General features: G+C 45.4%; 1 protein-coding gene across 1 annotated transcript in view; it reads left to right on the top strand.

The window, feature by feature from the left end:
- Window positions 1–26,670, top strand: part of KCNT2 (potassium sodium-activated channel subfamily T member 2) — a 1,033,274-nt gene that overhangs the window by 303,746 nt on the left and 702,858 nt on the right. The window contains exon 4 of the mRNA XM_069737282.1: window positions 22,000–22,048. Coding sequence (XP_069593383.1) covers window positions 22,000–22,048 — 49 coding nt within the window. The remainder of the gene's footprint in view (window positions 1–21,999; window positions 22,049–26,670) is intronic.

The raw sequence follows: 26,670 nt of genomic DNA, 5'->3' as shown, positions 1-26,670 counted from the left end.
CTACGAGCTACCCAGTCGACACTTCTTTTCGAGAAAAGCCATCCCAGCCCTGCACCAGCATGTTAAAGAGCGCATCGTCCATGCACTCAGGCAATCTGTGAGCACAAAGGTGCACCTGACTACAGATGCATGGACCAGTAGGCATGGCCAGGGACATTACGTGTCCATCACGGCACTCTGGGTGAATGTGGTGGATGCAGGGTCCACAGGGGACATCAATTTCGGGACAGTTGTGCCTAGCCCACGGTCTAGGAAACAGTTGGCTGTAGGCGTTTGCACCCCCTCCTCCTCCTCGTCCTCCTGCAGAAGGGAGAGCTCTTCCACAGACCGCAGTCGCCCAACCACTCCATCGGCAGCTGTCACTGTTGCACACCAGTTGTCCCATTATGGCCCAGCTACTGGCAAGCGTCAGCAGGCTGTATTGGCTATGAAGTGTTTGGGCGACAACAGACACACCGCGGAAATTCTGTCCGAGTTCTTGCACCAAGAAACGCAGTCGTGGCTGGGCACAGTAGATCTTGAGGCAGGCAAGGTAGTGAGTGATAACGGATGGAATTTCATGGCTGCCATCTCCCTTTCCCAACTGAAACACATTCCTTGCCTGGCTCACACCTTAAACCTGGTGGTGCAGTGCTTATTGAAAACTTATCCTGGGTTCTCCGACCTGCTCCTCAAAGTGCGTGGACTTTGCTCACATATCCACCGTTCGCCTGTACACTCCAGCCGTATGCAGACCTATCAGCGGTCTTTGAACCTTCCCCAGCATTGCCTAATCATAGACGTTGCAACAAGGTGGAACTCAACACTGCACATGCTTCAGAGACTGTGCCAACAGAGGCGGGCTGTTATGTTTTTGTGGGAGGATACACATACACGGGCAGGCAGTAGGATGGCAGACATGGAGTTGTCAGGTGTGCAGTGGTCGAAGATACAAGACATATGTCAAGTCCTTCAGTGTTTTGAGGAATGCACACGGCTGGTTAGTGCCGACAATGCCATAATAAGCATGAGCATCCCCCTAATGTGTCTGCTGATGCAAAGTTTGATGCACATAAAGGATCAGGCGTCTGCACCAGAGGAAGAGGAAAGCCTTGATGACAGTCAGCCATTGTCTGGTCAGGACAGTGTACAGGACAAGGTAGCGGGCGAAGAGGAGGTGGAGGATGAAGAGGATGATGGGGATGAGTATATTTTTAATGAGGAAGCTTTCCCGGGGGCACTGGAAATTGGTGGCGTGGCAAGGCCGGGTTCTGGTTTTGTGAGGGACACAAGTGACGTAGATTTGCCTGAAACTGCCCCTCAACCAATCACAACCGCAGATTTGACAACTGGAACTTTGGCCCACATGGCGGAATATGCCTTACGTATCCTCAAAAGGGACACACGCATTACTAAAATGATGAACGATGACGATTACTGGTTGGCCTGCCTCCTTGATCCTCGCTATAAAGGCAAATTGCAAAATATTATGCCACATGAGAACTTAGAACTAATATTAGCAACCAAACAATCAACTCTTGTTGACCGTTTGCTTCAGGCATTCCCAGCACACAGCGCCCGTGATCGTTCTCACACGAGCTGCAGGGGCCAGCAGACCAGAGGTGTTAGCGGGGCAGAAATCAGAAGTGGTGTTGGACAGAGGGGTTTTCTGACCAGGTTGTGGAGTGATTTTGCTATGACCGCAGACAGGACAGGTACTGCAGCATCAATTCAAAGTGACAGGAGACAACATTTGTCCAGTATGGTTACTAACTATTTTTCATCCCTTATCGACGTTCTCCCTCAACCGTCATTCCCATTTGATTACTGGGCATCCAAATTAGACACCTGGCCAGAATTGGCAGAATATGCATTGCAGGAGCTTGCTTGCCCAGCAGCTAGTGTCCTATCCGAAAGAGTATTCAGTGCTGCAGGTTCAATATTAACTGAAAAAAGGACTCGTCTGGCTACCCAAAATGTAGATGATCTAACCTTCATTAAAATGAACCACAACTGGATTTCGAAATCTTTTGCCCCACCTTGCCCGGCCGACACCTAGCTTTCCTTTGAAAAGGTCTTGCCTGTGGGCTATTCTGAATGACTTTAGCAATCTCATAATTTGCAGCACCTGATTGTCCAGCATACGACATGTTTACACCTCCCTAAATGGCCAAACTCCCCACACGGGGCCGTGGTATCGCCACTTGGCGCCAGCACCCGTGAGAGTGCTGTTTGTCTGAAGAGGTGGGTGTGCCCGCTTTGGTCGACGGCACTGCCACTGGTCCCTCATAGTACAATAAAGTGTCTCTGGCGGTGGTGGTGTGCACCCAACGTCAGACACACTGTTGTAACATGAGGGGCCCTGGGCCTGTACCGCCGGCCACAAGAGAGTTCCCCCACCCCCAGCTCAAACATTGCTAAACCACATGCACAAATATCTCTCACAGTTCCACCAATGTTTAGTCTATGTGCTGACATCCGTAAATTCCTGCCACTGACAATACCATTGTGTTGACATGTATGATGGTACTTAACATAGTCAGGGGCAGTGTCCTATATTTACCCAAGTAAATACTTTGTGCCAAATTACTAGGTCTGAAACTACGCAGAGGAGCCCACCCCAGTACCAAATGATTGCACCCTTTGGTGGTTTCGTTTTGTTGTCATGCGAGAGATTAACATGTATTTATTGTTTGGGACTACTAACTGGCAGACACTCATTACAATCGGCCTCCGCTGACAACACCAATGCTGCCCGTGTACCCCTGGAACCAATTATAAATTGCCTACAGCCCAATTTTATTATGTTAGGCCTTCGAAGCCTGTCTGCGGTCCGTTCTTTCTACTACTCCTCCACTGACCAGACCACTGCTGCCCGTGTACCCCTGGAACCAATTTAAAAGTGCCTACAGCCCAATGTTTTTTATGTTAGGCCTTCGAAGCCTGTCTGCGGTTCCTTCTTTCTACTACTACTCCACTGACCAGACCAATGTTGCCCGTGTACCCCTGGAACCAATTAGAAAGTGCCTACAGCCCAATTTTTTTTATGTTAGGCCTTCAAAGCCTGTCTGCGGTCCCTCCTTCCACTAGGCCTCCACTGACCTGTCTACTGCTGCCTGTGTACCCCTGGAACCAATTATAAAGTGCCTACAGCCCAATTTTTTTTATGTTAGGCCTTCGAAGCCTGTCTGCGGTCCCTCCTTCCACTAGGCCTCCACTGACCTGTCTACTGCTGCCCGTGTACCCCTGGAACCAATTATAAAGTGCCTACAGCCCAATTTTTTTTATGTTAGGCCTTCGAAGCCTGTCTGCGGTCCCTCCTTCCACTAGGCCTCCACTGACCTGTCTACTGCTGCCTGTGTACCCCTGGAACCAATTATAAAGTGCCTACAGCCCAATTTTTTTTATGTTAGGCCTTCGAAGCCTGTCTGCGGTCCCTCCTTCCACTAGGCCTCCACTGACCTGTCTACTGCTGCCCGTGTACCCCTGGCACCAATTATAAAGTGCCTACAGCCCAATTTTTTTTATGTTAGGCCTTCGAAGCCTGTCTGCCGTCCCTCCTTCCACTAGGCCTACACTGACCTGTCTACTGCTGCCCGTGTTCCCCTGGAACCAATGTTAAATTGCCTACAGCCAAATTTTAATATGTTAGGCCTTCGAAGCCTGTCTGCGGTCCCTCCTTCCACTAGGCCTCCACTGACCTGTCTACTGCTGCCCGTGTTCCCCTGGAACCAATGTTAAATTGCCTACAGCCAAATTTTTTTATGTTAGGCCTTCGAAGCCTGTCTGCGGTCCCTCCTTCCACTAGGCCTCCACTGACCTGTCTACTGCTGCCCGTGTTCCCCTGGAACCAATGTTAAATTGCCTACAGCCAAATTTTATTATGTTAGGCCTTCGAAGCCTGTCTGCGGCCCGTTCTTTCTACTACTCCTACACTGACCAGACCACTGCTGCCTGTGTACCCCTGGAACCTATTTAAAATTGCCTACAGCCCAATATTTTTTTATGTTAGGCCTTCGAAGCCTGTCTGCGGCAGTTCTTTCTACTACTACTACAATGACCAGTCTACTGCTGCCCGTGTATCCCCTGGAACCAATGTTAAAGTGCCTACAGCCCAATATTTTTTTATGTTAGGCCTTCGAAGCCTGTCTGCGGCCCGTTCTTTCTACGACTCCTACACTGACCAGACCACTGCTGCCTGTGTACCCCTGGAACCTATTTAAAAGTGCCTACAGCCCAATATTTTATTATGCTAGGCTTTCGAAGCCTGTCTGCGGCCCGTTCTTTCTACTATTCCTACACTGACCAGAACACTGCTGCCTGTGTACCCCTGGAACCTATTTAAAAGTGCCTACAGCCCAATTTTTTTTATGTTAGGCCTTCGAAGCCTGTCTGCGGCCTGTTCTTTCTACTACTAATACAATGACCAGTCTACTGCTGCCCGTGTACCCCTGGAACCAATGTTAAATTGCCTACAGCCAAATTTTATTATGTTAGGCCTTCGAAGCCTGTCTGCGGTCCCTCCTTCCACTAGGCCTCCACTGACCTGTCTACTGCTGCCCGTGTTCCCCTGGAACCAATGTTAAATTGCCTACAGCCAAATTTTATTATGTTAGGCCTTCGAAGCCTGTCTGCGGTCCCTCCTTCCACTAGGCCTCCACTGACCTGTCTACTGCTGCCCGTGTTCCCCTGGAACCAATGTTAAATTGCCTACAGCCAAATTTTATTATGTTAGGCCTTCGAAGCCTGTCTGCGTTCCCTCCTTCCACTAGGCCTCCACTGACCTGTCTACTGCTGCCCGTGTTCCCCTGGAACCAATGTTAAATTGCCAACAGCCAAATTTTATTATGTTAGGCCTTCGAAGCCTGTCTGCGGTCCCTCCTTCCACTAGGCCTCCACTGACCTGTCTACTGCTGCCCGTGTTCCCCTGGAACCAATGTTAAATTGCCTACAGCCAAATTTTATTATGTTAGGCCTTCGAAGCCTGTCTGCGGTCCCTCCTTCCACTAGGCCTCCACTGACCTGTCTACTGCTGCCCGTGTTCCCCTGGAACCAATGTTAAATTGCCTACAGCCAAATTATATTATGTTAGGCCTTTGAAGCCTGTCTGCGGTCCCTCCTTCCACTAGGCCTCCACTGACCTGTCTACTGCTGCCCGTGTTCCCCTGGAACCAATGTTAAATTGCCTACAGCCAAATTTTATTATGTTAGGCCTTCGAAGCCTGTCTGCATTCCCTCCTTCCACTAGGCCTCCACTAACCTGTCTACTGCTGCCCGTGTTCCCCTGGAACCAATGTTAAATTGTCTACAGCCAAATTTTATTATGTTAGGCCTTTGAAGCCTGTCTGCGGTCCCTCCTTCCACTAGGCCTCCACTGACCTGTCTACTGCTGCCCGTGTTCCCCTGGAACCAATGTTAAATTGCCTACAGCCAAATTTTATTATGTTAGGCCTTCGAAGCCTGTCTGTGGTCCCTCCTTCCACTAGGCCTCCACTGACCTGTCTACTGCTGCCCGTGTTCCCCTGGAACCAATGTTAAATTGCCTACAGCCAAATTTTATTATGTTAGGCCTTCGAAGCCTGTCTGCGGTCCCTCCTTCCACTAGGCCTCCACTGACCTGTCTACTGCTGCCCGTGTACCCCTGGAACCAATTATAAAGTACCTACAGCCTAATTTTTTTATGTTAGGCCTTCGAAGCCTGTCTGCGGTCCCTCCTTCCACTAGGCCTCCCCTGACCTGTCTACTGCTGCCCGTGTACCCCTGGAACCAATTACAAAGTGCCTACAGCCCAATTTTTTTTATGTTAGGCCTTCGAAGCCTGTCTGCGGTCCCTCCTTCCACTAGGCCTCCACTGACCTGTCTACTGCTGCCCGTGTTCCCCTGGAACCAATGTTAAATTGCCTACAGCCAAATTTTATTATGTTAGGCCTTCGAAGCCTGTCTGCGGCCCGTTCTTTCTACTACTCCTACACTGACCAGACCACTGCTGCCTGTGTACCCCTGGAACCTATTTAAAAGTGCCTACAGCCCAATATTTTTTTATGTTAGGCCTTCGAAGCCTGTCTGCGGCCCGTTCTTTCTACTACTCCTACACTGACCAGACCACTGCTGCCTGTGTACCCCTGGAACCTATTTAAAAGTGCCTACAGCCCAATATTTTTTTATGTTAGGCCTTCGAAGCCTGTCTGCGGTCCCTCCTTCCACTAGGCCTCCACTGACCTGTCTACTGCTGCCCGTGTTCCCCTGGAACCAATGTTAAATTGCCTACAGCCAAATTTTATTATGTTAGGCCTTCGAAGCCTGTCTGCGGTCCCTCCTTCCACTAGGCCTCCACTGACCTGTCTACTGCTGCCCATGTTCCCCTGGAACCAATGTTAAATTTCCAACAGCCAAATTTTATTATGTTAGGCCTTCGAAGCCTGTCTGCGGTCCCTCCTTCCACTAGGCCTCCACTGACCTGTCTACTGCTGCCCGTGTTCCCCTGGAACCAATGTTAAATTGCCTACAGCCAAATTTTATTATGTTAGACCTTAGAAGCCTGTCTGCGGCCCGTTCTTTCTACTACTCCTACACTGACCAGACCACTGCTGCCTGTGTACCCCTGGAACCTATTTAAAAGTGCCTACAGCCCAATATTTTTTTATGTTAGGCCTTCGAAGCCTGTCTGCGGCCCATTCTTTCTACTATTCCTACACTGACCAGACCACTGCTGCCTGTGTACCCCTGGAACCTATTTAAAAGTGCCTACAGCCCAATATTTTTTTATGTTAGGCCTTCGAAGCCTGTCTGCGGTCCCTCCTTCCACTAGGCCTCCACTGACCTGTCTACTGCTGCCCATGTTCCCCTGGAACCAATGTTAAATTGCCTACAGCCAACTTTTATTATGTTAGGCCTTCGAAGCCTGTCTGCGGTCCCTCCTTCCACTAGGCCTCCACTGACCTGTCTACTGCTGCCCGTGTTCCCCTGGAACCAATGTTAAATTGCCTACAGCCAAATTTTATTATGTTAGGCCTTCGAAGCCTGTCTGCGGTCCCTCCTTCCACTAGGCCTCCATTGACCTGTCTACTGCTGCCCGTGTTCCCATGGAACCAATGTTAAATTGCCAACAGCCAAATTTTATTATGTTAGGCCTTCGAAGCCTGTCTGCGGTCCCTCCTTCCACTAGGCCTCCACTGACCTGTCTACTGCTGCCCGTGTACCCCTGGAACCAATTATAAAGTGCCTACAGCCTAATTTTTTTTATGTTAGGCCTTCGAAGCCTGTCTGCGGTCCCTCCTTCCACTAGGCCTCCACTGACCTGTCTACTGCTGCCCGTGTACCCCTGGAACCAATTATAAAGTGCCTACAGCCCAATTTTTTTTATGTTAGGCCTTCCAAGCCTGTCTGCGGTCCCTCCTTCCACTAGGCCTCCACTGACCTGTCTACTGCTGCCCGTGTTCCCCTGGAACCAATGTTAAATTGCCAACAGCCAAATTTTATTATGTTAGGCCTTCGAAGCCTGTCTGCGGTCCCTCCTTCCACTAGGCCTCCACTGACCTGTCTACTGCTGCCCGTGTTCCCCTGGAACCAATGTTAAATTGCCTACAGCCAAATTTTATTATGTTAGGCCTTCGAAGCCTGTCTGCGGCCCGTTCTTTCTACTACTCCTACACTGACCAGACCACTGCTGCTTGTGTACCCCTGGAACCTATTTAAAAGTGCCTACAGCCCAATTTTTTTTATGTTAGGCCTTCGAAGCCTGTCTGCGGCCCGTTCTTTCTACTACTCCTACACTGACCAGACCACTGCTGCCTGTGTACCCCTGGAACCTATTTAAAAGTGCCTACAGCCCAATATTTTTTTATGTTAGGCCTTCGAAGCCTGTCTGCGGTCCCTCCTTCCACTAGGCCTCCACTGACCTGTCTACTGCTGCCCGTGTTCCCCTGGAACCAATGTTAAATTGCCTACAGCCAAATTTTATTATGTTAGGCCTTCGAAGCCTGTCTGCGGTCCCTCCTTCCACTATGCCTCCACTGACCTGTCTACTGCTGCCCGTGTTCTCCTGGAACCAATGTTAAATTGCCTACAGCCAAATTTTATTATGTTAGGCCTTCGAAGCCTGTCTGCGGTCCCTCCTTCCACTAGGCCTCCACTGACCTGTCTACTGCTGCCCGTGTTCCCCTGGAACCAATGTTACATTGCCAACAGCCAAATTTTATTATGTGAGGCCTTCGAAGCCTGTCTGCGGTCCCTCCTTCCACTAGGCCTCCACTGACCTGTCTACTGCTGCTCGTGTACCCCTGGAACCAATTATAAAGTGCCTACAGCCTAATTTTTTTTATGTTAGGCCTTCGAAGCCTGTCTGCGGTCCCTCCTTCCACTAGGCCTCCACTGACCTGTCTACTGCTGCCCGTGTACCCCTGGAACCAATTATAAAGTGCCTACAGCCCAATTTTTTTTGTTAGGCCTTCGAAGCCTGTCTGCGGTCCCTCCTTCCACTAGGCCTCCACTGACCTGTCTACTGCTGCCCGTGTTCCCCTGGAACCAATGTTAAATTGCCAACAGCCAAATTTTATTATGTTAGGCCTTCGAAGCCTGTCTGCGGTCCCTCCTTCCACTAGGCCTCCACTGACCTGTCTACTGCTGCCCGTGCTCCCCTGGAACCAATGTTAAATTGCCTACAGCCAAATTTTATTATGTTAGGCCTTCGAAGCCTGTCTGCGGCCCATTCTTTCTACTACTCCTACACTGACCAGACCACTGCTGCCTGTGTACCCCTGGAACCTATTTAAAAGTGCCTACAGCCCAATATTTTTTTATGTTAGGCCTTCGAAGCCTGTCTGCGGCCCGTTCTTTCTACTACTCCTACACTTACCAGACCACTGCTGCCTGTGTACCCCTGGAACCTATTTAAAAGTGCCTACAGCCCAATATTTTTTTATGTTAGGCCTTCGAAGCCTGTCTGCGGTCCCTCCTTCCACTAGGCCTCCACTGACCTGTCTACTGCTGCCCGTGTTCCCCTGGAACCAATGTTAAATTGCCTACAGCCAAATTTTATTATGTTAGGCCTTCGAAGCCTGTCTGCGGTCCCTCCTTCCACTAGGCCTCCACTGACCTGTCTACTGCTGCCCGTGTTCCCCTGGAACCAATGTTAAATTGCCTACAGCCAAATTTTATTATGTTAGGCCTTAGAAGCCTGTCTGCGGCCCGTTCTTTCTACTACTCCTACACTGACCAGACAACTGCTGCCTGTGTACCCCTGGAACCTATTTAAAAGTGCCTACAGCCCAATATTTTTTTATGTTAGGCCTTCGAAGCCTGTCTGCGGCCCATTCTTTCTACTATTCCTACACTGACCAGACCACTGCTGCCTGTGTACCCCTGGAACCTATTTAAAAGTGCCTACAGCCCAATATTTTTTTATGTTAGGCCTTCGAAGCCTGTCTGCGGCCCGTTCTTTCTACTACTCCTACACTGACCAGACCACTGCTGCCTGTGTACCCCTGGAACCTATTTAAAAGTGCCTACAGCCCAATATTTTTTTATGTTAGGCCTTCGAAGCCTGTCTGCGGTCCCTCCTTCCACTAGGCCTCCATTGACCTGTCTACTGCTGCCCGTGTTCCCCTGGAACCAATGTTAAATTGCCTACAGCCAAATTTTATTATGTTAGGCCTTCGAAGCCTGTCTGCGGTCCCTCCTTCCACTAGGCCTCCACTGACCTGTCTACTGCTGCCCGTGTTCCCCTGGAACCAATGTTAAATTGCCTACAGCCAAATTTTATTATGTTAGGCCTTCGAAGCCTGTCTGCGGTCCCTCCTTCCACTAGGCCTCCACTGACCTGTCTACTGCTGCCCGTGTTCCCCTGGAACCAATGTTAAATTGCCTACAGCCAAATTTTATTATGTTAGGCCTTAGAAGCCTGTCTGCGGCCCGTTCTTTCTACTACTCCTACACTGACCAGACCACTGCTGCCTGTGTACCCCTGGAACCTATTTAAAAGTGCCTACAGCCCAATATTTTTTTATGTTAGGCCTTCGAAGCCTGTCTGCGGCCTATTCTTTCTACTATTCCTACACTGACCAGACCACTGCTGCCTGTGTACCCCTGGAACCTATTTAAAAGTGCCTACAGCCCAATATTTTTTTATGTTAGGCCTTCGAAGCCTGTCTGCGGTCCCTCCTTCCACTAGGCCTCCACTGACCTGTCTACTGCTGCCCGTGTTCCCCTGGAACCAATGTTAAATTGCCTACAGCCAAATTTTATTATGTTAGGCCTTCGAAGCCTGTCTGCGGTCCCTCCTTCCACTAGGCCTCCACTGACTTGTCTACTGCTGCCCGTGTTCCCCTGGAACCAATGTTAAATTGCCTACAGCCAAATTTTATTATGTTAGGCCTTCGAAGCCTGTCTGCGGTCCATCCTTCCACTAGGCCTCCACTGACCTGTCTACTGCTGCCCGTGTTCCCCTGGAACCAATGTTAAATTGCCAACAGCCAAATTTTATTATGTTAGGCCTTCGAAGCCTGTCTGCGGTCCCTCCTTCCACTAGGCCTCCACTGACCTGTCTACTGCTGCCCGTGTACCCCTGGAACCAATTATAAAGTGCCTACAGCCTAATTTTTTTTATGTTAGGCCTTCGAAGCCTGTCTGCGGTCCCTCCTTCCACTAGGCCTCCACTGACCTGTCTACTGCTGCCCGTGTACCCCTGGAACCAATTATAAAGTGCCTACAGCCCAATTTTTTTTATGTTAGGCCTTCGAAGCCAGTCTGCGGTCCCTCCTTCCACTAGGCCTCCACTGACCTGTCTACTGCTGCCCGTGTTCCCCTGGAACCAATGTTAAATTGCCAACAGCCAAATTTTATTATGTTAGGCCTTCGAAGCCTGTCTGCGGTCCCTCCTTCCACTAGGCCTCCACTGACCTGTCTACTGCTGCCCGTGTTCCCCTGGAACCAATGTTAAATTGCCTACAGCCAAATTTTATTATGTTAGGCCTTCGAAGCCTGTCTGCGGCCCGTTCTTTCTACTACTCCTACACTGACCAGACCACTGCTGCTTGTGTACCCCTGGAACCTATTTAAAAGTGCCTACAGCCCAATATTTTTTTATGTTAGGCCTTCGAAGCCTGTCTGCGGCACATTTTTTCTACTACTCCTACACTGACCAGACCACTGCTGCCTGTGTACCCCTGGAACCTATTTAAAAGTGCCTACAGCCCAATATTTTTTTATGTTAGGCCTTCGAAGCCTGTCTGCGGTCCCTCCTTCCACTAGGCCTCCACTGACCTGTCTACTGCTGCCCGTGTTCCCCTGGAACCAATGTTAAATTGCCTACAGCCAAATTTTATTATGTTAGGCCTTCGAAGCCTGTCTGCGGTCCCTCCTTCCACTAGGCCTCCACTGACCTGTCTACTGCTGCCCGTGTTCCCCTGGAACCAATGTTAAATTGCCTACAGCCATATTTTATTATGTTAGGCCTTCGAAGCCTGTCTGCGGTCCCTCCTTCCACTAGGCCTCCACTGACCTGTCTACTGCTGCCCGTGTTCCCCTGGAACCAATGTTACATTGCCAACAGCCAAATTTTATTATGTTAGGCCTTCGAAGCCTGTCTGCGGTCCCTCCTTCCACTAGGCCTCCACTGACCTGTCTACTGCTGCTCGTGTACCCCTGGAACCAATTATAAAGTGCCTGCAGCCTAATTTTTTTTATGTTAGGCCTTCGAAGCCTGTCTGCGGTCCCTCCTTCCACTAGGCCTCCACTGACCTGTCTACTGCTGCCCGTGTACCCCTGGAACCAATTATAAAGTGCCTACAGCCCAATTTTTTTTATGTTAGGCCTTCGAAGCCTGTCTGCGGTCCCTCCTTCCACTAGGCCTCCACTGACCTGTCTACTGCTGCCCGTGTTCCCCTGGAACCAATGTTAAATTGCCAACAGCCAAATTTTATTATGTTAGGCCTTCGAAGCCTGTCTGCGGTCCCTCCTTCCACTAGGCCTCCACTGACCTGTCTACTGCTGCCCGTGTTCCCCTGGAACCAATGTTAAATTGCCTACAGCCAAATTTTATTATGTTAGGCCTTCGAAGCCTGTCTGCGGCCCGTTCTTTCTACTACTCCTACACTGACCAGACCACTGCTGCCTGTGTACCCCTGGAACCTATTTAAAAGTGCCTACAGCCCAATATTTTTTTATGTTAGGCCTTCGAAGCCTGTCTGCGGCCCGTTCTTTCTACTACTACTACAATGACCAGTCTACTGCTGCCCGTGTACCCCTGGAACCAATGTTAAAGTGCCTACAGCCCAATATTTTATTATGTTAGGCCTTCGAAGCCTGTCTGCGTCCCGTTCTTTCTACTACTCCTACACTGACCAGACCACTGCTGCCTGTGTACCCCTGGAACCTATTTAAAAGTGCCTACAGCCCAATATTTTATTATGTTAGGCCTTCAAAGCCTGTCTGCGGCCCGTTCTTTCTACTACTCCTACACTGACCAGACCACTGCTGCCCGTGTACCCCTGGAACTTATTTTAAAGTGCCTACAGCCTACTTTTGTTATGTTAGGCCTACAAAGCCTGTCTGCGGTCCCTCCTTCTAATAGTCCTCCACTGACCAGACCAATGCTATCCGTGTACCCCTGGAACCTATTTTTAATTGCATAGAGCATCCTTTTTTTAATAGTAGGCGTACAAAGTCTGTCTGCGGTCCACTATTGAAATTGTCCTCCACTGCCCAGAGCAATGCTGCATGTGTACCCCTGTCACCATTTTTAAGCTGCAGTGAGCCACATTTTTGGTTTAAGGCCTACTACCTGTGTCTGTCTGCGCCACTCAATACAGCTGTGTTCCTTTGAAAAAAGCTGAGCGTCAATAGTCTTGTTTTCAGCCTCTAGGAATTTTAAAACTGCATTGGGGCTACAACTTTGGTAGGGCCTACTAACGGTGTCTGCCGCCCCAAGGTGTGCCCCAGGTTTCGTCCATATTGTTTCGATCTTCCTACTCTCGTTTAGTAGTTGTTGCAAACTACACTGCATTAGGCCTACAAATTTGGTATGGGGTGTAGAGAGACGGTGTGTTACACTCCAAGGTGTTCCCCAGGTTTCGTCCACATTGCTTCGATCTTCCTACTCTCATTTAGTAGCTGGTGAAAACTACACTGCATTAGGCCTACAAATTGGGTATGGGGTGTAGAGACGGTGTGTTCCACTCCAAGGTGTTCCCCAGGTTTCCTCGCCATTGCTTCGGTCTTCCGACTCTCGTTTAGTAGTTGTTGGAAACTACACTGCATTAGGCCTACAAATTGGGTATGGGGTGTAGAGACGGTGTCTTCCACTCCAAGGTGTTCTCCAGGTTGCCTTTACTGAGCTTCTATCTTCAGGCTCTTGTTAAATAGTGGTTAAATGGAACAACTGCATTTGGCGTACTAGTTGGTTTGGGGCCTTCTAACAGTGTCTGCCGCTCCTTGCTGTTCTCCTGGTTTCCTGTCCTGAAATTCCATTTTCAGGCTCTCGTTAAGTAGTTGTTAATGTTAGACTGCATTTGGCCTACTAGTTGGGTTGGGGCCTACTATCGGTGTCTGCCACTCCTTGCTGTTCTCCTCCACTGAACAAAGCTGTGCCGCCTGTTTACTACGGTTGCCAATTTTGAACTGTATTTCGACTACTTACTGATTTAGGCCTACTCTCTGTGTCAGCCTCTCATTCCAGTTGTCCTCCACTGCAATGCACCCTGGTTAGTCCTGTGTTACCAATTTTGAACTGCATTTAGCCAACTTTATTCTTTGGGCCTATATCTGTGTTTCCTCCTCATCCTGCCCATTGCCCAGCCAGTGATAGATGAGTCTGCTGGTACATTGACCCATAACGCAACATTCAAGGAAGACCCAGGAAAACATACTCAGAAGGGAGGTAAGAACATTTCTAAAACAATCCACAGTGAGGAGATTGGAACAAAACAAAATCCTCTAAACTGCATGCTCGCAAACGCCAGAAGCCTGACAAACAAGATGGAAGAACTAGAAGCAGAAATATCTACAGGAAACTTTGACATAGTGGGAATAACCGAGACATGGTTAGATGAAAGCTATGACTGGGCAGTTAACTTACGGGGTTACAATCTGTTTAGAAAGGATCGTAAAAATCGGAGAGGAGGAGGGGTTTGTCTCTATGTAAAGTCTTGTCTAAAGTCCACTTTAAGGGAGGATATTAGCGAAGGGAATGAGGATGTCGAGTCCATATGGGTCAAAATTCATGGAGGGAAAAATGGTAACAAAATTCTCATTGGGGTCTGCTACAAACCCCCAAATATAACAGAAATCATGGAAAGTCTACTTCTAAAGCAGATAGATGAAGCTGCAACCCATAATGAGGTCCTGGTTATGGGGGACTTTAACTACCCGGATATTAACTGGGAAACAGAAACCTGTGAAACCCATAAAGGCAACAGGTTTCTGCTAATAACCAAGAAAAATTATCTTTCACAATTGGTGCAGAATCCAACCAGAGGAGCAGCACTTTTAGAGCTAATACTATCTAATAGACCTGACAGAATAACAAATCTGCAGGTGGTCGGGCACCTAGGAAATAGCGACCACAATATTGTACAGTTTCACCTGTCTTTCACTAGGGGGACTTGTCAGGGAGTCACAAAAACACTGAACTTTAGGAAGGCAAAGTTTGACCAGCTTAGAGATGCCCTTAATCTGGTAGACTGGGACAATATCCTCAGAAATAAGAATACAGATATTAAATGGAAAATGTTTAAGAACATCCTAAATAGGCACTGTAAGCTGTTTATACCTTGTGGGAATAAAAGGACTAGAAATAGGAAAAACCCAATGTGGCTAAACAAAGAAGTAAGACAGGCAATTAACAGTAAAAAGAAAGCATTTGCACTACTAAAGCAGGATGGCACCATTGAAGCTCTAAAAAACTATAGGGAGAAAAATACTTTATCTAAAAAACTAATTAAAGCTGCCAAAAAGGAAACAGAGAAGCACATTGCTAAGGAGAGTAAAACTAATCCCAAACTGTTCTTCAACTATATCAATAGTAAAAGAATAAAAGCTGAAAATGTAGGCCCCTTAAAAAATAGTGAGGAAAGAATGGTTGTAGATGACGAGGAAAAAGCTAACGTATTAAACACCTTCTTCTCCACGGTATTCACGGTGGAAAATGAAATGCTAGGTGAAATCCCAAGAAACAATGAAAACCCTATATTAACCCCTTTACCCCCAAGGGTGGTTTGCACGTTAATGACCGGGCCAATTTTTACAATTCTGACCACTGTCCCTTTATGAGGTTATAACTCTGGAACGCTTCAATGGATCCTGGTGATTCTGACATTGTTTTCTCGTGACATATTGTACTTCATGACAATGGTAAAAATTATTTGATAGTACCTGCGTTTATTTGTGAAAAAAACGGAAATTTGGCGAAAATTATGAAAATTTCGCAATTTTCCAACTTTGAATTTTTATGCAATTAAATCACAGAGATATGTCACACAAAATACTTAATAAGTAACATTTCCCACATGTCTACTTTACATCAGCACAATTTTGGAACCAAAATTTTTTTTTGTTAGGGAGTTATAAGGGTTAAAAGTTGACCAGCAATTTCTCATTTCTACAACACCATTTTATTTTAGGGACCACATCTCATTTGAAGTCATTTTGAGGGGTCTATATTATATAAAATACCCAAGTGTGACACCATTCTAAAAACTACACCCCTCAAGGTGCTCAAAACCATATTCAAGAAGTTTATTAACCCTTCTGGTGCTTCACAGGAATTTTTTGAATGTTTAAATAAAAATGAACATTTAAATTTTTTTCACAAAAAATTTAATTCAGCTCCAATTTGTTTTATTTTACCAAGGGTAACAGGAGAAAATGGACCCCAAACATTGTTGTACAATTTGTCCTGAGTATGCCAATACCCCACATGTGGGGGTAAACCACTGTTTGGGCGCATGGCAGAGCTCGGAAGCGAAGGAGTGCCATTTGACTTTTCAATGCAAAATTGACTGGAATTGAGATGGGAAGCCATGTTTCGTTTGGAGAGCCCCTGATGTGGCTAAACATTGAAACCCCCCACAAGTGACACCATTTTGGAAAGTAGACCCCCTAAGGAACTTATCTAGAGGTGTGGTGAGCACTTTGACCCAACAAGTGCTTCACAGAAGTTTATAATGTAGAACCGTAAAAATAAAAAATCATATTTTTTCACAAAAATTATCTTTTTGCCCCCAATTTTTTATTTTCCCAAGGGTAAGAGAAGAAATTGGACCCCAAAAGTTGTTGTACAATTTGTCCTGAGTACGCGGATACCCCATATGTGGGGGTAAACCACTGTTTGGGTGGATGGGAGAGCTCGGAAGGGAAGGAGCGCCGTTTGACTTTTCAAAGCAAAATTGACAGGAATTGAGATGGGACGCCATGTTGCGTTTGAAGAGCCACTGATGTTCCTAAACATTGAAACCCCCCACAAATGACACCATTTTGGAAAGTAGACCCCCTAAGGAACTTATCTAGAGGTGTGGTGAGCACTTTGACCCACCAAGTGCTTCACAGAAGTTTATAATGCAGAGCCGTAAAAATAAAACAAAATTTTTTTCCCACAAAAATTATTTTTTTAGCCCCCAGTTTTATATTTTCCTGAGGGTAACAGGAGAAATTGGACCCCAAAATTTGTTGCCCAATTTGTCCTGAGTGCGATGATACACCATATGTGGGGGGAACCACTGTTTGGGCACATGGGAGGGCTCAGAAGGGAAGGAGTGCCATTTGAATGCAGACTTAGATGGAATGGTCTGCAGGTGTCACATTGCGTTTGCAGAGCCCCTAATGTACCTAAACAGTAGAAACCCCCCACAAGTGACACCATTTTGGAAAGTAGACCCCCTTAGGAACTTATCTAGATGTGTGCTGAGCGCTTTGACCCACCAAGGGCTTCACAGAAGTTTATAATGGAGAGCCGTAAAAATAAAACAAAAATTTTTTCCCACAAAAATTATTTTTTAGCCCCCAGTTTTGTATTTTCCCGAGGGTAAAAGGAGAAATTCGACCCCACAATTTGTTGTCCAATTTGTCCTGAGTGCGCTGATAACCCATATGTGGGGGGGAACCACTGTTTGGGCGCATGGGAGGGCTCGGAAGGGAAGGAGCTCCATTTGGAATGCAGACTTAGATGGAATGGTCTGCAGACGTCACATTGCGTTTGCAGAACTCCTAATGTACCTAAACAGTAGAAACCCCCCACAAGTGACCCCATATTGGAAACTAGACCCCCCAGGGAACTAATCTAGATGTGTTGTGAGAACTTTGAACCCCCAAGTGTTTCACTACAGTTTATAACGCAGAGCCGTGAAAATAAAAAATCTTTTTTTTTCCCCACAAAAAATATGTTTTAGCCCCGAGTTTTGTATTTTCCCAAGGGTAGCAGGAGAAATTGGACCCCAAAAGTTGTTGTCCTATTTGTCCTGAGTACGCTGATACCCCATATGTTGGGGTAAACCCCTGTTTGGGCACACGGGAGAGCTCGGAAGGGAAGAAGCACTGTTTTACTTTTTCAACGCAGAATTGGCTGGAATTGAGATCGGACGCCATGTCGCGTTTGGAGAGCCCCTGATGTGCCTAAACAGTGGAAACCCCCCAATTATAACTGAAACCCTAATCCAAACACATCCCTAACCCTAATCCCAACAGTAACCCTAACCACACCTCTAACCCTGACACACCCCTAACCCTAATCCCAACCCTATTCCCAACCGTAAATGTAATCTAAACCCTAACTGTAACTTTAGCCCCAACCCAAACTGTAGCCCTAGCCCTAAACCTAGCCCTAACCCTAATCCTAACCCTAGCCCTAACCCTAGCCCTAACCCTAACCCTAGCCCTAACCCTAGCCCTAACCCTAGCCCTAACCCTAGCCCTAACCCTAACCCTAGCCCTAACCCTAACCCTAGCCCTAACCCTAGCCCTAACCCTAGCCCTAACCCTAGCCCTAACCCTAGCCCTAACTCTAACCCTAGCCCTAATGGGAAAATGGAAATAAATACATTTTTTTAATTTTTCCCTAACTAAGGGGGTGATGAAGGGGGGTTTGATTTACTTTTATAGCGGGTTTTTTAGCGGATTTTTATGATTGGCAGCCGTCACACACTGAAAGACGCTTTTTATTGCAAAAAATATTTTTTGCGTTACCACATTTTGAGAGCTATAATTTTTCTATATTCTGGTCCACAGAGTCATGTGAGGTCTTGTTTTTTGCGGGACGAGTTGATGTTTTTATTGGTAACATTTTCGAGCACGTGACATTTTTTGAACACTTTTTATTCCGATTTTTGTGAGGCAGAATGACCAAAAACCAGCTATTCATGAATTTCTTTTGGGGGAGGCGTTTATACCGTTCCGCGTTTGGTAAAATTGATGAAGCAGTTTTATTCTTCGGGTCAGTACGATTACAGCGACACCTCATTTATATCATTTTTTTATGTTTTGGCGCTTTTATACGATAAAAACTATTTTATAGAAAAAATAATTATTTTTGCATCGCTTTATTCTCAGGACTATAACTTTTTTATTTTTTTGCTGATGATGCTGTATGGTGGCTCGTTTTTTGCGGGACAAGATGACGTTTTCAGCGGTACCATGTTTCGTTATATCTGTCTTTTTGATCGCGTGTTATTCCACTTTTTGTTCGGCGGTATGATAATAAAGCGTTGTTTTTTGCCTCGTTTTTTTTTTTTTTTCTTACGGTGTTTACTGAAGGGGTTAACTAGTGGGCCAGTTTTATAGGTCGGGCCGTTACGGACACGGCGATACTAAATATGTGTACTTTTATTGTTTTTTTTTTTTATTTAGATAAAGAAATGTATTTATGGGAATAATATTTTTATTTTTTTTTTCATTATTTTGGAATATTTTTTTTTATTTTTTTTTACACATTTGAATTTTTTTTTTTTAACTTTTTTACTTTGTCCCAGGGGGGGACATCACAGATCAGTGATCTGACAGTTTGCACAGCACTCTGTCAGATCACTGATCTGATAGGAGTGCAGGCTGCTTCACAGTGCCTGCTCTGATCACATCGCGTTGCTGCGGGGGGCTCAGGGAAGCCCGCAGGGAGCCCCCTCCCTGCGCGGTGCTTCCCTGTACTGCCGGCACATCGCGATCATCTTTGATCGCGGTGTGCCGGGGGTTAATGTGCCGGGGGCGGTCCGTGACCGCTCCTGGCACATAGTGCCGGATGTCAGCTGCGATAAACAGCTGACACCCGGCCGCGATCGGCGGCGCTCCCCCCGTGAGCGCTGCCGATCGCATATGACGTACTATTGCGTCCTTGGGAACTAAAGCCCACCCCACATGGACGCAATAGTACGTCTAATGGCAGAAAGGGGTTAAGGGTCACCAATCTAACCCAAGAAGAGGTGCGAAACCGACTAAATAAGATCAAAATAGATAAATCTCCGGGTCCGGATGGCATACACCCACGAGTACTAAGAGAACTAAGTAATGTAATAGATAAACCATTATTTCTTATTTTTAGGGACTCTATAGCAACGGGGTCTGTTCCGCAGGACTGGCGCATAGCAAATGTGGTGCCAATATTCAAAAAGGGCTCTAAAAGTGAACCTGGAAATTATAGACCAGTAAGTCTAACCTCTATTGTTGTAAAATATTTGAAGGGTTTCTGAGGGATGTTATTCTGGATTATCTCAATGAGAATAACTGTTTAACTCCATATCAGCATGGATTTATGAGAAATCGCTCCTGTCAAACCAATCTAATCAGTTTTTATGAAGAGGTAAGCTATAGGCTGGACAACGGTGAGTGATTGGACGTGGTATATCTCGATTTTTCCAAAACGTTTGATACCGTGCCGCACAAGAGGTTGGTACACAAAATGAGAATGCTTGGCCTGGGGGAAAATGTGTGTAAATGGGTTAGTAACTGGCTTAGTGATAGAAAGCAGAGGGTGGTTATAAATGGTATAGTCTCTAACTGGGTCGCTGTGACCAGTGGGGTACCGCAGGGGTCGGTATTGGGACCTGTTCTCTTCAACATATTCATTAATGATCTGGTAGAAGGTTTACACAGTAAAATATCGATATTTGCAGATGATACAAAATTATGTAAAGCAGTTAATACAAGAGAAGATAGTATTCTGCTACAGATGGATCTGGATAAGTTGGAAACTTGGGCTGAAAGGTGGCAGATGAGGTTTAACGATGATAAATGTAAAATTATACACATGGGAAGAAGGAATCAATATCACCATTACACACTGAACGGGAAACCACTGGGTAAATCTGACAGGGAGAAGGACTTGGGGATCCTAGTTAATGATAAACTTACCTGGAGCAGCCAGTGCCAGGCAGCAGCTGCCAAGGCAAACAGGATCATGGGGTGCATTAAAAGAGGTCTGGATACACATGACGAGAGCATTATACTGCCTCTGTACAAATCCCTAGTTAGACCGCACATGGAGTACTGTGTCCAGTTTTGGGCACCGGTGCTCAGGAAGGATATAATGGAACTAGAGAGAGTACAAAGGAGGGCAACAAAATTAATAAAGGGGATGGGAGAACTTCAATACCTAGATAGATTAGCGAAATTAGGATTATTTAGTCTAGAAAAAAGACGACTGAGGGGCGATCTAATAACCATGTATAAGTATATAAGGGGACAATACAAATATCTCGCTGAGGATTTGTTTATACCAATGAAGGTGACGGGCACAAGGGGGCATTCTTTGCGTCTGGAGGAGAAAAGGTTTTTCCACCAACATAGAAGAGGATTCTTTACTGTTAGGGCAGTGAGAATCTGGAATTGCTTGCCTGAGGAGGTGGTGATGGCGAACTCAATCGAGGGGTTCAAGAGAGGCCTGGATGTCTTCCTGGAGCAGAACAATATTGTATCATACAATTATTAGGTTCTGTAGAAGGACGTAAATCTGGGGATTTATTATGATGGAATATAGGCTGAACTGGATGGACAAATGTCTTTTTTCGGCCTTACTAACTATGTTACTATGTTACTATGTTACTATGTTACTATATTCCCCGTGCACGCTACACAGCAAGATTGTGACCCTGCTGAAAGTCAGGTTCCTCTTCCCACATACCATACCACCTTACACGGGGACAAAGAGGAAGGTGCAGATGAAAGTGCAGGTTCCTTCATCAGGTGGGGGGAGGAATACTAGTTGGCGACGTCACTGGCACAGGGCCTCTCATAGTACGCAAAAGTGTTGCTGCCGGTGGGAGGCGCCCCCGCCGTGCAAACACACCGCTGTACTTTGAGGGGCCCTGTGCCAGTGCCAATGCCAACGAGTGGGCCCCCCCTGCTTGCTCAGGATCACAGCACTTGCAAAGTTGAAATACTTACCTCTCCCTGCTCCACTGCCGTGACGTCGTCCAGATTTAATGGGCCCACTAATTACTTGAACCAGCCCTACCCCCCACAACTTTAGCCAAATGACCCCCAATTTCAAATGCCTTCCTATTATTATAAGCTAAATTACGATTGACAAGCTTCTTTAACAAGAATGGATGTTTTTGCCATTAAAATGGGCAGTGTAGGTGTTTTCCTGGCCTCCACTCACTGCCGACTATGCTCCCCCATTGACTTGCATTGGGTTTCGTGTTTCGGTCGATACCCGACTTTTCGCGATAATCGGCCGATTCCACTTCTAAGATAGTCGGGTTTCGCGAAACACGGCTCGACTCTTAAAAGGTCAAGGTCGCTCAACCCTACTCTTGAGACCTACTGAGTGAAATGACTTAAACCAGGTAATTTCGATTCATAACAAGTGCACTACTGGGGAATTATACAAAGTTCCTGTTTTCTTAAGAACAGGATTCATAAAGGCTAGAAAACCAATTTCACATAATCTTTTTACTTGTGCTATATTAATAAAACCTACAATTTTTTTTTACGTATAAATAACATGTATCAGTATGTTGTTTCAACATACAACTGATACAGCATAGAAACTGATGTAAAATTACCAAAATAGCTTTATAACTTGTCTTATGTGCTTTATTACAGGTCTTCTATAATATGGGTGGAGAGAAGTTTGCCCCTGTGGGGATTACAGGTAACGTATTCATTAATTGATATTTCCTCATCACTTCATTTACATTGTAAGTTTTTAATTTGACTTTCCATTGTGTAATCCAGATACCATGCTACTATGCCAGTTGTAGTAAAGCAATAAAGCTTCTTTTATAGAAAATATATTTTTCTTAAAATTGTTTAATCTTTTGATCATATATGAAGGGAGATACAGTGCCAAACAAAAGTATTCCTTTTTTTAAATGTGATTACTTCTGTCTGGTAGTTGTGATGCTATTTTCCAAGTGATGAATTGAAAGTGGATGAAGTTGTCATCATGCAAGATCTTAATTTTAATCAAAATGCTTTAGAATATAGATAGTAATTAAATAAAACTGACTACCAATGGTTTTTGCACATACTATTTATTGATCACAACATAGAGAATAATTAATTGCTTAAAATACCATAACTTAGTATTTTGTAGCATCACCTCTTGTTTTAATTACTGCACCACACTGACGGGGCATTGTAGTTACCGGGGTATTCGAGACATCGTGAGGGATCTTACTCCATTCCATTTGCAAATCTGCAAAAAATTCATCTTTAATGCTATGGTACGGGCCCCAACTTGTCACCCTAACTTATTCCAAAAGGGCTCTATAGGGTTTAAATCAGGTGATTAGCATGCCCTTTGCAACAGGTGAACATTTTTCTTTGCTAATTAATTTTTTACTAAATTCGATATGTTCTTAGGATCATTGTCTTGCTGGAATTTACAGCCCTTGCCTACTTTTGTTTTATCATGTGGCAGCAGTACATTCTCCAGTATATCCTTGTACATGGTATCATTCATATTTCTGTCAATTCTATGCAGAGGGCCAATGGCAGATGCAGATTAGCAGCCCCAAATCATGATCATATAAGATGCTTGCCATCACTACCAAACAAGTTAAACTTGGATTCATCTGGCCACAACAACTTAGACCAATCTGTCTCTTTCCATTGGCTGTGTTCTTTGCAAACTCAAGTCGGACCTTCCAGTTCTTTGCGGAGATGAAAGGTTTCTTGACTGGAACTCGTGCATTCAACTCTACTGCTCTTAAGTGTAGCGCCTCAGTTTGGCAACTCACTTTGTCCCCACATTCTTCGTTCATTTCGTGCAAAATCTGTACAGCACTTTTATGGACATCAGATACTGACTTTTTCTTAATAACTTGATCAACTTTGGAAGAAGTTTTCCATGGTCATCTACTCTGAGGTTTGTCAGCTGTTCCATAACCTTCATTTTCTTCCTTTATTATTCATAACACTTGACTCTAGGAGCACTTGAATTCCACAGCTCCTCTTTTTGGCTTTTGCTTGACTTTACTCACAGAATAATAAGCTTCCTGATTTATCTGGTGATACATTTGGCTTCGTCTTTGCCATTTTTTAACCAAAAAACATGCCAACAAAAAAAAATTTAGCCAAATTTGACTACCCATGACAAAATATGCAAAACATTTGGCTCAGAAAATGTTGACATCTAACACATAAAGGGATAAAACGATGTCGAACACAATTTTCATCCTAATAGCTGACAACCATTTACTTCCGGTTTACTAAAAAAGGAAAATGGCATCACAGAAATAATCACACTTTTAAAAACAATGCAAAACTTTACTGTATGCATCACAAACGTGGATAGCCTCAGTGATGTAGGCTCGAAAGCAAGCTCAAGGACATGTAGAGCTAAGAGTGATAATAGGGCATGCCTCGGCTGGGGTTTAAGAGCAAGATATCTAGGTGGGACTGGTTGCTCACATATCCCAACCTGGGGCATGGTATGGCAGATATAAGGAAGTCCAGTTGGATCATTATTGCACAGTGAGTGGAGGTAAGAAGGCCTCCTGTGTGATGACTCCTGACTGAGTTAGCATACTGGGTGCTATCCAGCAAGAGTGCACCAGACCAACTCGAAAGTGTCATTATTTGAACTGTTTAGTTTGTTTTATTTTGTCTGCAATGACATGCCGTTTATTTCCTTTGTTTCTGGCATGGTTTAAGGAGTCCCAATAAACCAGCCTTGCCGTTTTTACTTAAACCGTTCCATGTTTCTACTTCAAACTCAACTGAGTGAGTAGAAACTTTATGTATTTATCTTGTAAGGCTGCATCTAGATGAGAGATATGTGTCACCTAGGGGGTAAGTCTTTGGTGATGCAAAGCTCAAAAAAGCAGATTCCAGCACCATTAGTGCTGAGAGAGTTATTTTAAAAGGTCCAGGTTTCAGGAATGGGTAATAGGGATGGGAACACTCATTCCCATCTTCCAATCAGATAGGTGCAGCTGATTTACAAGGACAGCTGAGTTGTCTACAAGGGTCTGTGTGTGCAAAAGAGAAAAAACTTATGTATGCTGTTCAGACCATGATAGAACCTTTCTGAAGAGGTGGAAATACCTCTGAGACTTTTGTCTATGGGCAGAAAATTGAGTGTGATTTATTTTACTGCAACTTGCTTGGAATATACACATACATACATACACACATACACACACACGAACTCTTGAAATTGTTCAGAAAAGTATTTCTCCCAGAAGATAATTGCAATTACACATGTTTTGGTATACACATCTTGGTTCTATTGTATGTGTATTTGAACAACACAAAAAAAAAGAGAAAAAAAGGCAAATTGGACATAAATTCACACAAAATCTGAAAAAAACAGCAGTTTAATATTGTACGCTCTCTCAACTTAATATTTGGTTGCACACCTTTTGGAATAACAACTGCAATCAATCACTTCCTGTAACAATCAACAAGCTTCCTACACCTCTCAAATGGAATTTTGGACAATTCTTATGTAAACTGCTCCAGGTCTCTCGCATTTGAAAGGTGCCGTCTCCCACAGATCTTTCCACAGGTATTCAATAGGATTTAGATTCAGACTTATTGCCCCTTCAGAACTCTCAGCGCTTTGTTTCCTTCCATTAATGGGTGCTTCTTGAATTGTGTTTCAGAATTTCCAATAGTTTTTAATTGACCATTATGTAAATATCCATGATCTTCCTTATCATTCAAGCCCAGAAAATATATAATCTAATATATAAAGCTGAATGTGTGTGTATGTGTGTATGTGTGTGTGTATGTCCGGGATTGGCATCTGCACCGTCGCAGCTACAGCCACAAAATTTTGCACAGTCACACGTCTGGACCCCGAGAGCGTCATAGGCTATGTTGTGAGGCGAAATTTTAACCCCGCGCGTTCCAATTCACCAAACAATTTTGCCCCTATCTACATAATGGGGAAAAAAGTGAAAGGAAAAGTGTTGGAGGCGTCGCAGCTACAGCTACAAAATTTTGCACAGTCACACGTCTGGACCCCAAGAGCGTCATAGGCTATGTTGTGAGGTGAAATTTTAACCCCGTGCTTTCCAATTCACCAAACAATTTTGCCCCTATCAACATAATGGGGAAAAAGTGAAAGGAACAGTGTTGGAGGCGTCGCAGCTACATCCACAAAATTTTGCAGTCAAACGTCTGGACCCCGAGAGCGTCATAGGCTAAGTTGTGAGGTGAAATTTTAACCCCGCGCTTTCCAATTCACCAAACAATTTTGCTCCTATCTACATAATGCGAAAAAATGAAAGGAAAAGTGTAGGAGGCAAATTGACAGAAGCCAGATGTGAACAAGGGGGACTTAAAGAATGAGAGCGATGGCGCCAAAGAGTATATACCGTACAGTTGCTAAGGTGGGGCCCCGACATGGGATACTCACCACACACGGGGATATGAACACACACACAAAATGCGCCACACACTACCACATGCTTGAACACGTATTACCCTCAGCACACATTTCACCACAAATACACCAACCTCGCCACATAAAAGTCGAAACACAAAAGTCGCCACTCAAAACTCGCCACGCGCAGAACTCGCCACATGCAAAAACTAGGCTCTTGCAAAACACGCCACAAGTGCAAAACTCACCTCATGGAAAACTCGCCACACGCAAAACTTGCACACGCGGAAAAATTGCCACATGCACAAAAGTTGCAACACATGCAAAAGTTGCCTCACACAAAACTTTCACATACTCAAAAGGCACCACACATAAAACTCGCCACGCACAAAACTCGCCATGCGCAAAACTTGCTGCACACAACTTGCTACACTAACCTGTCACATGCAACTCGACACACAAAAAGTTGCTACACGCATGTTGCCACACAAAACTCATCTCACAAAAGTCGCTACATGCATGTCGCCACACGCAACTCAACACACACAACTTGACAAACGAAACTCGCCCTAAAACACACACAAGTCTGGTATCCTTCAAAAATAAAAATCTGATTAATAAGCAGACAAACTACAAGAGCAACAAATGTGCCATATAGGAGATACGGCAGCTGTCAGTCACATGACCTGTCTATTATGTGTATGTGTGAGCTAATATATACTGCCAGGGGGAGAGCTTCCTGTTGACTGGGGATTTATCAGGCTGCCAATTTAGCTTACAAATACTGAGGTAAAAATACTGAGCAAATAACGTGTGAACGCGGCCTAATACAGGAGGAGATGACATACAGATATATACTATATACAGGGGAGATGACACACAGATATATACTATATACAGGAGAGATGACACACAGGTATATACTATATAGAGGAGGA

Source organism: Ranitomeya imitator, chromosome 8 (genome assembly GCF_032444005.1).
Source record: "Ranitomeya imitator isolate aRanImi1 chromosome 8, aRanImi1.pri, whole genome shotgun sequence".
In the NCBI taxonomy this organism is placed as follows: domain Eukaryota; kingdom Metazoa; phylum Chordata; class Amphibia; order Anura; family Dendrobatidae; genus Ranitomeya; species Ranitomeya imitator.
This window is presented reverse-complemented; position numbering and strand designations above follow the sequence as displayed.